General features: G+C 63.6%; 2 protein-coding genes across 4 annotated transcripts in view; both read right to left on the bottom strand.

Annotated features, from left to right (window-relative positions):
* MYO15B (myosin XVB) overlaps positions 1-7,997 on the bottom strand; it is a gene marked incomplete at its 5' end in the record, with an annotated part of 31,318 nt that extends 23,321 nt beyond the window's left edge. The window contains 15 exons of the mRNA XM_081108988.1: positions 838-969; positions 1,184-1,279; positions 2,176-2,308; positions 2,384-2,442; positions 2,555-2,668; positions 3,565-3,726; positions 3,860-3,973; positions 4,158-4,221; positions 4,373-4,476; positions 4,658-4,754; positions 5,012-5,086; positions 5,246-5,355; positions 5,585-5,648; positions 5,986-6,643; positions 6,704-7,997. Coding sequence (XP_080965114.1) covers positions 838-969; positions 1,184-1,279; positions 2,176-2,308; positions 2,384-2,442; positions 2,555-2,668; positions 3,565-3,726; positions 3,860-3,973; positions 4,158-4,221; positions 4,373-4,476; positions 4,658-4,754; positions 5,012-5,086; positions 5,246-5,355; positions 5,585-5,648; positions 5,986-6,643; positions 6,704-7,997 — 3,276 coding nt within the window. The remainder of the gene's footprint in view (positions 1-837; positions 970-1,183; positions 1,280-2,175; positions 2,309-2,383; positions 2,443-2,554; positions 2,669-3,564; positions 3,727-3,859; positions 3,974-4,157; positions 4,222-4,372; positions 4,477-4,657; positions 4,755-5,011; positions 5,087-5,245; positions 5,356-5,584; positions 5,649-5,985; positions 6,644-6,703) is intronic.
* Positions 7,998-10,177: 2,180 nt separating this feature from the next.
* LLGL2 (LLGL scribble cell polarity complex component 2) overlaps positions 10,178-14,695 on the bottom strand; it is a 30,964-nt gene continuing 26,446 nt past the window's right edge. Inside the window, exons 16-26 of one of the 3 annotated variants that reach the window (XM_081110735.1) lie at positions 14,534-14,684; positions 14,033-14,183; positions 13,045-13,161; positions 12,754-12,920; positions 12,104-12,368; positions 11,715-11,868; positions 11,397-11,425; positions 11,129-11,176; positions 10,928-10,970; positions 10,746-10,807; positions 10,178-10,511 (exon numbers count right to left, since the gene is read on the bottom strand). In XM_081110735.1, coding sequence (XP_080966861.1) covers positions 10,504-10,511; positions 10,746-10,807; positions 10,928-10,970; positions 11,129-11,176; positions 11,397-11,425; positions 11,715-11,868; positions 12,104-12,368; positions 12,754-12,920; positions 13,045-13,161; positions 14,033-14,183; positions 14,534-14,684 — 1,195 coding nt within the window. In that variant the 3' untranslated portion in view covers positions 10,178-10,503. The remainder of the gene's footprint in view (positions 10,512-10,745; positions 10,808-10,927; positions 10,971-11,128; positions 11,177-11,396; positions 11,426-11,714; positions 11,869-12,103; positions 12,369-12,753; positions 12,921-13,044; positions 13,162-14,032; positions 14,184-14,533; positions 14,685-14,695) is intronic. The other 2 variants (XM_081110734.1, XM_081110736.1) reach the window with 2 other exon arrangements.

The raw sequence follows: 14,695 nt of genomic DNA, 5'->3' as shown, positions 1-14,695 counted from the left end.
GGCCTACATATTAATACTTTTATATTAAGATGATATTGATCAATGAAATATCACGTTCGAGTACTTTATCATTGTTTTTCATCATTATTTTCAGCCTCTAATGAAATGGGAAAATGGGAAGGCGTCACCTTATATGCGGGGTCGTGGTGTATTTAGCTTAAACGGCCTCACATGCCAGAGGAGGCCCAAGCTGCACACGTGCTCTCGTGGCCCTGCACATCCATGCACCGAGCCATGCAGGCGTGGCTTAACGTATGCGTGTGTGTGCTCTGCGTGTGTGTTAACACTTCTTTCCTGCTACACTGCAGACTCTAAGGGAGGGGCTGGGTTATTTTTGCTCACCTTTTTATCCCTAGCACAATTCCTGTCACAGATATTCATGCATTTAATATTTAGTGCCCCCTTAACCATGTGCCAGGCGCTGAGACAGGGCTGAAACCCTTCGAGGAGGGCCCAGTCTCTCTCAGGAGGGTCAGTGAGTAAATATACAACGGAATTGCCATGGACACAAGTGCTATCAATTACAAGGAAGGCAATCTGAGAGCAGCAGGGAGCTGAGGTCGGGGGGGGGGGTGGAAGGCAGTACAGTATTTGCTCACTTCCCAGGAGCCCTGCTCAGTCCCCTCCTCCGTGCCCCTCAGGCATGATGGCCTCCTTCTGCAGCTAGGACTGAGGAACCTCAGAGAGGTCAGACCTCTTGCTCAAGGTCACCCAGCACAGGGTTTGAACCCCGTTTGGCCACTGCCTTCCCAAGCTGCACGGAAGGTGTGTGAGCAGGGTCTCTGGACCCCATCAGCTTATTGCTCCCCCCTCCTTGTCCTGCCACAGGGGGCTCACCTGGGACAGCCATGTCTGGGCATCCAGGATACGCAGGAGGCTCTGGGGCTGTTCTACCAGGAGGTCCAGGCAGGATTCCCTCGGAGGCTGGGGGATGGGCACCCAGGGCAGCGACTCTCGCCGACACTCCTCCTGGGAACAGCCAGCACTTGGCCGTTTGTGGAGCCCACCCACATTCATGGGCGACCTCATCTGAGCCAGAGCAGGGGTGGCCTTCCCATTTTACAGCTGAGAAAACAGGCTCAGGAGGACTGAGACAGCCCATGGCAAGCGGGCGTTGGGGTAGAGCTCCCAGGGCAGTGCCCGCCCTGAAGCAGAGATGGCCTGTGTTCTGAGTGCCCCTCACCTCCTCCTGGGCCAGCAGCATCTGGCTGGAGAAGAGCTGCAGGCGCTCGCTGGCAAGGTTGTTGCACAGTTGCTCTAGGCCGTTCACCCGCAGTGCCTGGGGGCACGTGGGCAGTGAGGTGGGCACCCACCTGAGATGAGGGCACTGGGCAGGGGTGGGGGGTGGGCACACAGGGATCCCCCTCCCACAGGGCTGCCTGCATTCTCCCCAGCATTCAGGGAGGAGCGGTGCCCCAGGGCTAATGGTGCATCCTACAGGGTCAAGCGCAAAGGCCACACAGTCAGGCCTCCCTCTAGGATTCCACACCCTGCCCTCAGCCTCAGCATGAGCCACAGACACCCTGTGGTCTGGACGACTCCTTTGCCTACGACCTAGCTTGCTGGCTATCAGAATCCCACATCCTCATAAGCAGGGCTCCAGGCTGCCGCCTCCAAGAAGCCTTCCGATATTCCTCCTGTAGGGATTACAGACTGCTTCCTGTGTGCCCCCCAGCAGAGCCCCCACTTCTGGTAGCTTTGAACAGAGGGTGTTGACACGCTCTAAAACACACAAGAGCACACATGCACACGGGCACACACACTTGTCATGGTCACCAAGGACACACTGGAGGGCGGGCAGTGAACGGGCTGGGGCTGCCTCTTGTTATAGCCCCTCCTCCCTGCCCTGAGGAGGCAGGATCCCCTGGAAAGGGGTGGAGAGCTTGTGGAAGTCAGGGTGACTGGAGGGCCCTTGGTGCATGGGAGGTGAGGCCGCAGGCTGCCCCTTCCTGGGGCCTTTATCTCCCGCTGCCCTAGAGGTGACGTCAGGCCTGGACCGAGCAGGGCAGAATGGCTGCCCCTACGGAGTGTGCGGCTGACTCACGAACCCTCTTCGGGCCCGGCAGGCCAGTAGTTCACCAGTGCCCCTCCCAGGGAAGCTGGCGCTGCTGGGGCCCCCAGAAATAATCAGGATGAAGTGGGCACCCTGCCCTGGGCCCCACCGCCAGGGGTGACCTCAAAACCATAGATGTCCACGACAGTGATGGTGTTCGTGCTGCCTCCCTCCCCGGGTGGGGCCAGCCGCGTGTTGGTCCTCCTCAGGAGCCAGGCGAAGAGCCGCGAGTACAGGGCCGTGGCCAGGGCGTCCCTGTGGGCACGGGGTGTGAGCCGCGTGTAGCAGCGTGCCCGGCGAGGCTATGGCTCTCTCTTGCCCCCAGGGCACCTGGCATCAATGGCCCTCTCCAGGGGCAGGGATCTTGAGGCCGGGCCGTAGGGCGTCTCCTGGGGGCAGAGGGTGTGCACGTGGCATGTCAGGCCGAGGCCCACATGGGCACTCAGCCAGCCATCAGGTGGTCCAGCCGTGCCCATGCCTCTCTGGAACCCTCGAGCTCACCGTGACGCATCTGGTGACAGCCCCCTCCAGGCGCTCGGGCGGCACCCGCAGCAGCCGGGCTGCGGTGTGGATCTCGGCCCAGCTGGACACGGCAGCCACCTCCTGGGACTCCCTCTGGGCAGAGGAGGAGGGAGCAGGGAGCGCTCTGCTTGGGCAGTGGCCATGTCCCACAGGGCGGAGGCCGGGCCTTGCTCTGCACGGCAGCCGCCCCGTTACCCAAAGGTACATGGGTGGGTCTGGGCCGCAGGAGCCCGCTCTACAGTCCAAGGGCCCTGAGTGCGAGTCCTGACTTCACCTCTTCACTAGCTGGCCCGCCTCACAAGCCTCTTTCCTGTCTGAACCGCTACTGTCTTACTGCAAAAGGGGAAACACCCCTTATATTGTGGAGAGCAGCTCCCACTGGCTGAATGGTATGGGCTCGGGAGGTGTAGCAAGTAAACAAAGCTTGATCAGGTGCATGTAATCGAGTAGATTCGAAACCCACTAGAACGTTGTAAACATCTTGACCGCGCCTTTACTTTGCCTCGTGGAATCTGGCTATAAAATAACGACTCGGCCAAGCTGTGGCGCTGTCTCTCCATCAGAGAAGGCAGCGTCCCGCCGAGCCCCAGCTTTATTCTCTTGTCTGTCTTTTCTAATCCTTCACGGCCCCCCCTCAGGTTCACCCATGGCCGAGCTGGCGCGGCACACTTATGTTCCAGGGCTGTCCTGAGAACCGACTTAGAAAATAGATGTACAGCAGTTCACACAGCGCCTGGTACTTAGCTGCTCAGGGAGTACCAGGTGTGCTTCCTGGGGGTGGCAGCGGCACAGATGCCCATCTGGACGGTGGGGGTCTGCCTGCTTTCCAGGGCAGCTGGGAGGCCCGAGGCTGGCCCAGGGCGGTGCAGTCTCACACACACACACACACACACACACACACACACACAGACACACACGCTTGGGCATCGATGCTGCTGCCCTGATTATGCAAACAAGCCACATGGGCCCGGCGCCTCAGGGGAGCCCACCTCTGATGAGGAGAAGCAGATGTTGCCCAGCTGCAGGATGGTAGCCAGCACGGCCCAGACTGCGGCCAACTCCTCGGGGCACAAGCCCAGCGCCTGCAGGGCCTTCACCAGTCCTGCGAAGTCCTGGGCATCCTCCTTGCCCTGGAGCCTGCAGGCCCGGCCCTGCAGAGCGCAGCAGGGTGGCAGCAGGGCCTGGCCCCCAGCCTTGCTCTGCCCCAGCTCCTCCTCAGACCCCCCACCAAGCCCCCTCCCTGGGCAGGCCCTGCCGCCTGCACTGTGTGGACCTGGCCCCCACCTGGTTGAGGTAGTAGTAGGTCTCTGGTTCCTGCAGGGACAGCTGCTCCCGTTCCGTGGGGTCCAGCCCCACCAGCAGCTCGTAGAAAACATGGAAGCTCCGCTCAGCCTGGGCCTCGGGGGAGAAGGCCTAGCTTAGGGGGACAGTGGCCTGGTCCTGTGCCCCAGGGCAGCAAGGACAAGTCCTGGGGAAGGCAGGCCTGGAGGCCTAAGGACCACCGCCCTCCCCCCCCCACAGTGGCCCCTCCCTCTTTCCCACGCTGGGAGCTGGAAAGGGCGAGCTGCAGGGCGGGTCTTACCTGAAACACCACCCTCGAGGTCTCAAGCAGATAATGTGACACAGAAGCTCCCACGATGACCCCGCTGTGGGCACAGGACGCTGGGTGGGGGTGCCCAGGGTGCACGCAACCCAGGGCCCCTGCTCAGAATGGGACCCACCATGGGCAGCAGCCTCAGGCTCCCAGGGAGCTGGTGGTGCGTGGCCCCTGTGCCCACCTGGACCCCCCTCACTTACTGCTGCAGGCGGAGACATAGGACCTGGCCGAAGCGGCTGGCGTTGGCATTGAGGACTGTCTTGGCGTGGCCAAAGCTGCCGAGCCAGGGCAGCACGGCGTCCAGCTGATGGGGAAGGGCATTCAAGTCACCCCAGAAGGGCCGTGAGCCCCCTGGTCAGGCCTCCCAGCTGCGGGCACTCCGTGCATGGGGACCGGGCTGTCCCCGAGGAGAAGCCAGGGACCCGAAGCCCCCCTCCCGGCCCAAAGGAGGAGGGTGGTCCCGGGAAATGGCCAGCTGCCGCCACCTGACATCCTCCGTCCCTCGTCTGCTCCTGCTCCAGGCCGCTCAGGAACCACACCATCTGTTTGGCGGCTTCTGTCTTCCCTGAGCCACTGTGCCCACTGCGCGAGGGAGGCCCATCGCATGACCCCACTGAGCCGATGAAGTGGGGACGTGGCCAAAATGCAGACAGTCCCGGGGCATGAGGACCAAACAGAAACAGTCCCTGCGCGGCCTCGTTCAAGGGGCACATGCGGTGACGTCAGCCAGAGCGCAGCCCTCCCGAGTCCGGAGCTGCCGCGGGTGGAGCAGAGCCCTCACCCACCCGTCCCAGCCTCAGTGTGGCCGGGGGTTCAGCGGGCAGGGAGCCCCCCCTCACCTGAGGAGAATGCCTGCGTCCCGCCCCGAGCCCCGACACAGGCTGTAGGCTGATGCCGCGACGGCGAAGATGTGTCTGAGAAAGACGGCGGGCCGGTGAGCGGGCTGCAGGGGCCTCTGGGCCCTCCTAGGGGGAGGCAGGATGCGCCCACCCTCCCCAGGACCCCAGTCAACGGGACCTGCAGGGCTCAGCCGCCAGGGGGTGAACCAAAGGTTGGTGGAGAAAGGCACTCACGGGGTGGCACTGGGGGCCTTCCTGGGGTGGTAGCTGGCCAGGACCTCAGGCGAGAAGACAGGCAGGGGCCAGCGGGGGTTCAGAGCGAGCAGGAGGGGCCCCCCAAAGGTCTGGGGAAGGAAGCACAAGCTCTCACCAGAACATGGAGGGGCAGGGGAGGCAGATGGAACGGGCCGGATGCTTCCCACCCAGACCCGGCCCTGCTCTGCAGGGCCCCAGAGAGGGTTGGGCGCCCAGCCCAGGCAGGAGAAGAGAAGAGGTGCTCTGGGGTGCTGGAGGGCCCTCTGATCCCAGGGGGAAGGGAGTCCCAGCCCTCCATCCCCTCGGGGACCCCCATACGTAGATGCGGCCCAGGCGAAACCTCTTCTTGAGGCACAGCAGAAGGGAGCTGTCACACAGCGGGCTGCGGGGGGAGGGAGGGGGAGGAGAGGGGAGAGAGGAGGCCCCAGGTTATTCTGCCACTGGCTGCAGACACTGGGCACGTCATGCCCCTCTGAGCCCATCCCTAACGGCTGGCCGCTAGGTAAGCTCCCACCCAAGGGGCCTGGCAAACAGGGAAGCTTTGTGCGGGTTAGAGAAGGAAGTTCCAAGCAGGGACACCTGCTGGCCAGCCCCCCACCTGCCCCTGAGCCTGGCCACCGTTAGGGAGGCGCGACCCCTCCGCATGTTATAAAAACGAGGAGGTGCGAGATGAGAAACCCGGAGCCCCAGGCCGCGCGGGTCCGGAACCGCCCGCTCACCGCAGCCGGGCCAGGTCCTCGGTGTCTTCCAGGAGGGGCCCTGGGTTCCTGCCCTCGGCACCGGGGAGGGACGGCTCCTCCAGGCCAGACCCAAGGCTCAGCTCCAGGTCCCTCTCCAGCGCCTCCTCCACCTCGTCCTCCGGCTCCCAGGGGTCCCTCTGCGGCCGGTAGGGCCCTGGGCGCTTCTCCAAGGTGAGTTGGGGCAGCAGCGCGTCTGCGCCAGGCCCCGGGTCCTCGCGGGCGTCGGGGTCCTGCGCCCAGTGCACCGGCGCCTCCGCTTCCAAGGTCCCGGGCTCTGCTTCGCTGCTGGAGCCGCTCCCGTCCCGCGGGGGTCCCGCCTCCCGTTCTCCACTCTCCCAGCGCCCCTCACTGTCCCTTGCGGCCCCTGCACAAGGCCAAACGCGCGCCTCCCTGGAGGGGGCGTCCTCGGACGCGTCCTCAGAGCTCCGGCTGCTCGACGCCCTCCCCGCCCTGTGGATCCTCGGGAACACGACCGCGAACTTGGGATCCGGAGTCGGGTCCTGGCTCTTCGAAGGGTCCGGGGGGGCTGGGCTCTCCGCGACCTGCGGGGAGCTCGGGCTGCCGCCAGGGGGAGCCCTCGGCCGTCCCCGCAGCCCCACCACGCCCGCCAGGCGCAGCCCCAGACGGCGCCGCAGCCCCCGCGCGCGCCCCGGCCCCGCGCCCGCCCCCGACCCCTCGCCCGCCCCCGCCCCCTCGCCGGCGGGCCGCTCGGCCTCCTGCCCCCCGCTCCCCCGCAGCCCGAGCAGACGCCAGAGCCACCGCAGGAGGCCCAGGGCCTGGGCCACGCGAAGCAGCCTTATCTTGAGGCTTGGGCGACGGGGACCCGCAGCCTGGGGAGCGGGCCCGGGGGGCGCCCTCGCGCGGAGCCGGTGCAGCGCCAGGAGGGCGGCCAGCGGCGCTGTGTCTCCGGGCGCCTCTCCCCCTCCACCCCCTGCTGCGCCCTCGCTCGCCGCCGCCTGCACCTTCCCCGACACCTGTCCGACCTGGCGGCGCGGAGCCCTGGCCGTCGAGGCCTCGGCTCCCCCGGGCTCAGCCTCTGGCCGCGCCTCGTCGTCGCTTGTGTCCCGAGAAGCCCGCGAGCTCTTGGGGACGCCAGCGGGGCCGCCCTCGAGGGGGCCGGAGGTCGTGGCCTCCCTGCGCGGCTCGGCCTCCTCCGTGGCCTCCCTGCGCGGCTCGGCCTCCTCCGTGGCCCGGCTCCCTGACCCTGGGGCTGCCCTCGGGCCCGGTTCAGGTCCGGCCTCGTCCCGCCTCCAGTCCGTGTCTGACCCGGAATCGGCCGTCGCTCTCCGGGGCCCGGTCCACAACGACCCTCCCCGGCTTCGGGGCGCGGAGTGGGGCTCGTCGCTGCTCCTGCCGTCGCTGCTCCGGTGCGCGCCCTGGCCCAGCGCGGCCGCCGGCCCGGCTCCGGTGTCTCCCGAGCTCGCGTTCGTTTGCTCGGGGTTGGGCCGCAGCCCCGGGGTCCCGCCGCTCTGGCTGCCGCTTTCCTGGTCCTCGCGGGCCTCGCTGTCCGGGCAGGAGCTGCCCCGGTCGCCGCCCGACGTGTCCCCATCGGGGCTGCGAGGCGCTCGGCGTCCCCGCCTCGCCGAGGGTCCCCGCCCTTTTCCTTTCCTCCTGCGGCGGTGCCCGCCTGTTCTCCCTTCTCCTCGGGGGAGACTGTCCTCCAGGCGCCCCCCACGACCGTCCCCGGGCTCACGGCTCTCCCTGGGCCCGCGTCCCCGTCGCCTGGCACTGCCTTGCCTCCCCGGAGCCGCTGGCGCAGGCCCAGCCCCTGGCCATGGGCAGCCGCCGTTCCCCTGTGCGGTGGGCTTCCTGCGGCCGCCAGGGGTCCCCGGGGCTCCCGCGGTGGCGGGGTCCGAGACAGGTCCGGAGCCCCGAGCCTCACCACGGCCCCGTCGGCGGTCCCCGCTGGCAGACCCCGACTCCTGCTCCCCGGAGTCCGGCCTCTTGGGTCCCTCGGGGCACCGGGGCGCTTTGCCCTTTCTCCCGCCCATGGCGCCCGGTGCAGAGGGGCTTCCCGGTGGCCTCCTCCTCTCCCCTTGGATCTGGCTGGCGGGGACTCCCTCAGCCCTCTGCCCTGCACCACCCGGTCTGCTCTGGCGGGGTCTACAGCCTCACCCCCCCACCCCCCTCCCGCCCCTCCCGCCTTAGGGCATGAGCATCAATAATGCAAGTGGCTGTGGGTCCTGACCCCCGAAAACAATGAAGCAGAGGCCTCGCAGGAAAGAGGAGACGCTGCAGCTGCGGACAAAGGCCGAGGACAGGGCAACTGTTCCGCCGGGGAGTCGCTGCCAGCTAGGCCGGCCTGGCACCGGGCCACACCGAGCCACTGCTTGCGGGGCAGCGGGTGAGGGGTGCGGAAAGGACCTGTCTGAGCCCTCCTCAGTGCTTGGGCTCCAGGGGCCACCCACCCGCCTCCCTTAGCCCCCGATCCCCCAGAAGACGGGCCAGGCTGACCTGGGCACACAGCGAGCACTGCATGCGTTTTGTTAGCTTGTCGTTGAGATTGTGAAATAAAACGGAAAGAAACCAGCAGAGCATAAATGTACACCTCCAGCTGGTCAACTGGACACCCGGGAAAGGGGGGCCCCACCCCCTCGGGCAGTTCTCTCCTCTCTTCCTCCTCCTTTTCTTTCACCCCCTCACCTGCTTTGTCCCCAAGTATTGTGAGCGCCTGCACCCTGTGCCCAGCCCTCTCCCGACCCCACACTCCCTCCTCCCGGGAACCGTCCCCTCCTCTCGCTGGGCCGCACCCACCCTCCGTCAATGACTTTCACTCCTTCGGTCGTTTCCTAGGAGCCAGGTGCTGTGCGATGATCTTACAGGCTCTTCCTTTAATCCTTCCAGCCCTGAGGTGGGCCCGATTATTCTGCCCCATTTTACAGAGAAGTAAACGAAGGCCCAGGAGTGAGGTCCTTTACCCAAGGCCGCAAAGCCAGTGCTCAGTGGTTGGGTCTGCCTGGCTTCTAAGACCCAGGCCTCTAGGCCAGGTGTCCAGCTGCTCTGGTCCCCTGGTCCATCTCCCCGGCCCTGGAGTCAGCAGTGACCGCCTCCTCCCCACTCATTCGCCTTCAGGGCGGCTGTCCGTCCATTCAACCTCTCAAATATCTCCCTTCTGCCCCTATGGTCACCTCTCCCGGACTGCTGCCGCTGGAAGACCCTGAACTCCTCTCTGCGCGCCAGCCCAGCTTCCATTAACACGCGTTCCAGAGAATGCCAGCCCTTCCACTTGTGAGCAGCTATCAGTAAAAGTCGTTGATCTCACTCTCAATATGAGAATGTTCTCTTAGAACTGAAACATGCCAACTGAAATATTAGCTGACATTAGCTAATATTTCAAAGCGCAGTGTACTTCAGACAAAGCCCGTCCTTAGCGAGTGCGGATGTAAATCCATTGTCAGAGTCTTCGTGACCTTTTCAGGAGTGTGTGTGTGTGTGTGTGTGTGTGTGTGTGTGTGAGTGAACATCTTGTTCAACCTGATTAGCCAGATCCTTGCTGCTGCCACGAAGCTTCCTAAGCCACGTAAGTGCTGGCTGTGCCATTTCTCCTGTTACTGGCGCTTGCAGTGTTACCATTATCTTCAATTCTTGGCTTCTTGGCAGGAAACTTCATGTCACTTGTTCATTTGTGTGAGTTAGTTTAGCTAACCGGATTTTGTATTTATTATTTGTTTTTTAAATATATATTTATTGACTTCAGAGAGGAAGGGAGGGGGAGAGAGAGATAGAAACATCAATGATGAGAAGGAATCATTGATAGGCTGCCTTCTGCATGCCCCACACTGGGGATCGAAGCCGAAACCCAGGCATGTGCCCTGACCAGGAATCAAACTGTGACCCTCCTGGTTCATAGGTCAACGCTCAACCACTGGGCCACACCGGCCAGGCTGAGTGTCTTTCCCCTCCGACAGGAAGGGGACTCCCTCTGCCCTGACCCAGGGATGCGGTCAGACAGACTCCAGCTGGTTAACTCCCGCCATTTATTCCCAAAGACAGAGGCACAGCAATGACCGGACACCCAGGGACCTTTAGCTGCTTCAAATGCCGAGGAAACAGAGCCTCCTGAGCACCAGCCTGGTCCCAGGGCGAACCCAGGGCCAGAGGCGGGAGCCAGCTAATGGTTTTATATGGGAAACTTCTGCATAAGTGAAAAGTTAAAGTTGTTGGACCAGTGAAGAGGTAATAAGGTGTTTATTAAAAACTTTTTCACCCAGAGGCAGTTAAAATTTATAATTTAAAACCCAACCCACTACAAAAAGCAGGGAGGGGAAAGATAAAAACTGTGCAACATTGACAAAAGGACCGAGACAGACAAGGCCCGGGAGGGACAGCCCGGGGCCGGGGGCCCTCCTCTCCCGGGGCCGGGAGCAGCAGCAGAGTGGAAGCCGAGGCAGCCCCGGCCTGTAGCCCGGCCCGGTGCGTGGGCCCTCCAGGCGGCCAGTGCCCAGAGGAGCAGCCCTCAGTAGTGTGTTCACCGCACAACCTGGACACCCGGCCTGCTCACTTGGCTGCGGAAGGGGAGAGAGTGATGGAAACTCAGGGGCATCCTGGGCAGGACGGGGCCTCCGTCATGTACCTGAGCCCAGACTTGGAATTTGCCAGAACAAGTGGGGCATGTGTCAGGGCTGGAATGGACCCTGGCCTGTAGGATCTTGGGGATGGGGGCTCTTCCTCCCATCCCTCCAGGAGCATGCCCTCCCAGCCGCCCTCTCCCCACGTGCAGCCTGTCTCAGGGCCCCTACCTCCCCCATTGCTGAGGCTGTACCTCATGGCCACTTGCTGGGAACGCCAGTCGCCATAGCTCCTGCATGGGCAAAGACAGGGCAGTCACCCTCCATGGGGACTTGGGGTGACAGACAACGACACTCATGCCCGGTGCTCTCCTGGCACCAGGGGGCCCACCCTGCAAGTGGCAGCGACTCACCCCCGGTCTCCCTCCAGTGTGCTCTGGATCTCCTTCAGGACCCCTGGGGAAGGGAGGCTGGTGAGGCCAGGGTGGGGCCTTTCTCTTCCTCTCACTGATGGGGTGCTGGGTGGGTCTGCCCCCCTCAGTTCCACCCTGGCCTTCCAAACTCCCCCCCAAGGAACATCCCTCCTGTCAGCCCCCAACTCCCGCCCAACTCACTCTCATCATTGAGCAGAGCATGCTCCATCACGGGGCCTGGCCTCTTCTCTGAAAGGCAGAGGCCAGGTTAGGAGAGACCCGAGCCCAGGGCTGGAGGGGTGGCTCTTTCTACCCCCAGCTTGAACACGCATGCACGCACACGCACGCACACACACACACACACACACACACACACCTGTTCCCCTGGGGTCCCCTCTCCTCCTTCCATCCTCCAATGTCTGGGCCCGGGCTGGCCCAGGTGTGCCCACACTCCCCTGGCCTGTCTTACCCTCTCCGTCACTCTGGCTCCCCGAGTTCCTGTGGGGGGAAGAGAGAGTAAAGATCGGGGGGCACTAGGCTCTTGGCTCTGGTCCCATGAGGTCAGCTCACCTGGCCTGCCCTGAGCAGGGGGCGCCTGGGAGGGAAGCCAAGCCCCTTCCTGGTGGCAGCTCACATGGGAGGAAGGGGCATATGAAGGGGGGCAAAGAGCCAGAGCCAGGAGGGTGGGCTGAGCTCACAGGGGAGGGGGAATGTGGCAGCTCCCAGTGGGCGCATCAGGAGGGTGAGGGTGAGGGGCTGGGGCAAAAGCCACCTGCCGTTTACCCACCTGGCTCGGCCCAAGGCCTTCTCGGGGCCTGATCCATTGCGGGGACGACTATGGTTCTTGGTTTCTGCAGAATCCACCAGACACCGGGGCTCCACCAGCCACTTGGTGGACAGAGAGAAGCGCTCAAACTCCGAGGGCGAGATCAGGTAGAAACCTGGGGGGTGGAGACTAGGTGAGGCCAGCCTGGTCTCTCAGGACCTGCGGCTGCTGACAATGGGGCTTCCAACCAGGGACATTAGGACATTGGGGCCAGAGCTCCCCTCCAAGTTCTCAAAGAGCCTGGCCTTGGCCATACCCACCAGGCTGCCCTTCCCAGCAGCCCCTGCAGCACAGCGGGAGCCCCACACCCCGCCCGCCCGCAGAGGCAGGACGAGCCACCCCCTGCACACCTTGGCCATGTTTGGTGAAGACGCAGGAGGCGATGCCGCTGACGTCCTCCCGGCGAATGCAGCCGTAACGCACCTGGGGCTTGAGCAGGGGCAGCGAGACCACCTGGATGTCGCCCAGGTTGGTGAGGACAGCCAGGTGGTGCTCCCCGTAGTCCTCAGCGCGACAGCTGCTGAAGTGGGCCACGCTGACCCGCCGCACCCTCGAGCCCTCCAGGGCAGTCAGCTTCAGCTTCAGCTTGGCACTCACCTTGGGCAGTGTGAACACCTGGGGCACAGGGCGGAGGTCACACCCATGGCCAGACCCCACTTACCACTTCCCTGCGTCCACCGGATGCCACCCAACTTCCCAGCGAAGCCTGCTCGGTCTCGGCACGCCCTCGGCACCAGGACAGGCGCTCCCTGCACCTGGACCATGAGGTGCTGGGCCACTTCCTCCCACAGACAGGTCCTGCTTCAGTGTCCCCACCGCTGACCCGGGCCCAGGGACGCCACACAGACCCCTCTCCTTTCCGGTGCCCCTGCAGCCCCTCCTGCCTATGCCAACTGCATACACAACTTTCAGAGTCCCAGCCACTGTCATCTGTGCCCGAGGCATGAGCCCCCTGGATGTCCCCAGGATTCCCCGGGACCCCGTCCCCACCGTGCAGCACCTTGAACTGCTCCTCTGACACAACAAGCAGCTGGTGGCTTCCCTGCATGTCTGGGCTTTTCGACAGGTCGTGTGCGACTTCCAGGGGCTCGGGAAGGGGCACACTGTGTCCGTCCAGCACTAGGATGCCCACAACTGGTGCTCGGTGCATCAGCTGGATCTCCTTGACTACGGGAAGGAAGCAGGCAGGTGATGGGGCTGGTGGGTGGGCGAAGGGTGAGGCTGGAAGCACCGCTCTGTCCCCAGCCAAGGCAGACCAGCACCCTCAGCTCTCCCCCTGCTCAGCACTCACCCTGCTCCGCCCGCACGGGCTCATCCATTCTCCGCTCGGCTGGGGGCACACGCAGGGCAAAGGCGTAGACGGTACCCCCGTTGGTGCCCGCCCACAGAGAGGGGCAGTGGCGGGAGCCTGCCCAGAGGCAAAGGTTTATATGTAACCCTGGGTCTGGAGATCAGGTGGAGCCAGGTGACCTAGGCTTACATCCTGGCCTTTCCAGTCACTTGTGTGACTCCAAGGTCAAGTCAGCCAACCCTGTAAGCCTCACTTCCCTCCTCTGTACAAGGGGGCTCTGCCTGCCTCCAGGGTGCAGATGGGGAGAAGGCACCGAAGGCTGACAACCAAGGGCCCTAAACACTGATGGCTCTGAACCTGGGACAGCGGCCCTTGCAATACAGGAGCGGACAGCCCATGCCCCACTCGTACCCTGGCAGGAGGGGGCAGGAGGGGGAAGGGGAGAGACAGTGAGGGAGCTTGTATAGGCCCACGGCGTAGCAGCAGGCATGTCCCACCTCACAGCCATTCTAGGAGGAAGACATTCCCCCATTTTACAGGGGGAGAAGCCGAGACCCATCTTCTAGAGCAGTGATGGCGAACCTTTTGAGCTCGGCGTGTCAGCATTTTGAAAAACCCTAACTTAACTCTGGTGCCGTGTCACATATAGAAATTTTTTGATATCTGCAACCATAGTAAAACAAAGACTTATATTTTTGATATTTATTTTATATATTTAAATGCCATTTAACAAAGAAAAATCAACCAAAAAAATGAGTTCGCGTTTCACCTCTGACACGCGTGTCATAGGTTCGCCATCACTGCTCTAGAGAGTGGTAGAACCCGGACATGAAGCCAGGACAAAGGGACTGGAGGCCCAGGCAGGGGAGGGAGAGGCAGGCCCTGGTCTCTACTCGCTCACAAAGGGAAACCCCTCTTAGAGGCCCACTCACCTGCCCTCATGCTGGGGGCGCATGCCTGGGCCCTCCCACCCAGGCTGGCTACTCACTGTCCCTCAGGTAGGTGTCAGCGAAATAGAGGGTCCGGACGAAGCCCGTGAAGGAGTCCTCCGCTGTGCGGGCCTCGATCTTGCGCTGCACGGGCGCCAGCTCCATGTTCTGCAGGCCCAGCCGCTCTGTCCGGCAGCTCCGCTCCGGCACCTGCGGGGGTGGGGCCAGCCTGAGGGCGGCTCTGGCCTGACCTCCCCGAGGCATCTATTGCTCAACACCCATCATTCTAGGGGGAGACTGGTCCCAGCTCACGCCACTCCCTGCCTGGTAGCATTTACTGAGGACTTGACCCTAAGGTGCTACAATTATTGCCTCTTACAGCTGGGGAAGCTGAGGCACAGAGGAGCAGGTGACAAAACAGGCCACATAACTGGTGGGCAGCGGGCAGGGATGTAAACCTATTGGTGGGCCCAGGGCCTGTGCTTGCAGCCAAAGCAAGTGGGAGGGAGGGGTAGTCGGCTCGCTGCTGGCTGCCCCCAGCTCTGCCTGGGTGGCCTCACCTCTCCCGGGGACCCCGCTGGCCGCCGCTTCTGGCTGGGCACCCGACTGCGACGCATCCGGCGGAAGGACTGACGCAGGGACTTCTTTAGGGACTTCACGCGGGACAGGGGGCCCTCTAAGGCTAGCTGGTCGCTGGGGTGCAGGGTGCACCTGGGGGGGAA

Source organism: Myotis nattereri (assembly GCF_964212035.1).
Source record: "Myotis nattereri genome assembly, chromosome: 16".
Classification (NCBI taxonomy): Eukaryota; Metazoa; Chordata; class Mammalia; order Chiroptera; family Vespertilionidae; genus Myotis; species Myotis nattereri.
Note: the sequence above shows the minus strand (reverse complement) of the source record. Positions and strands in the feature narration are given on the sequence as shown.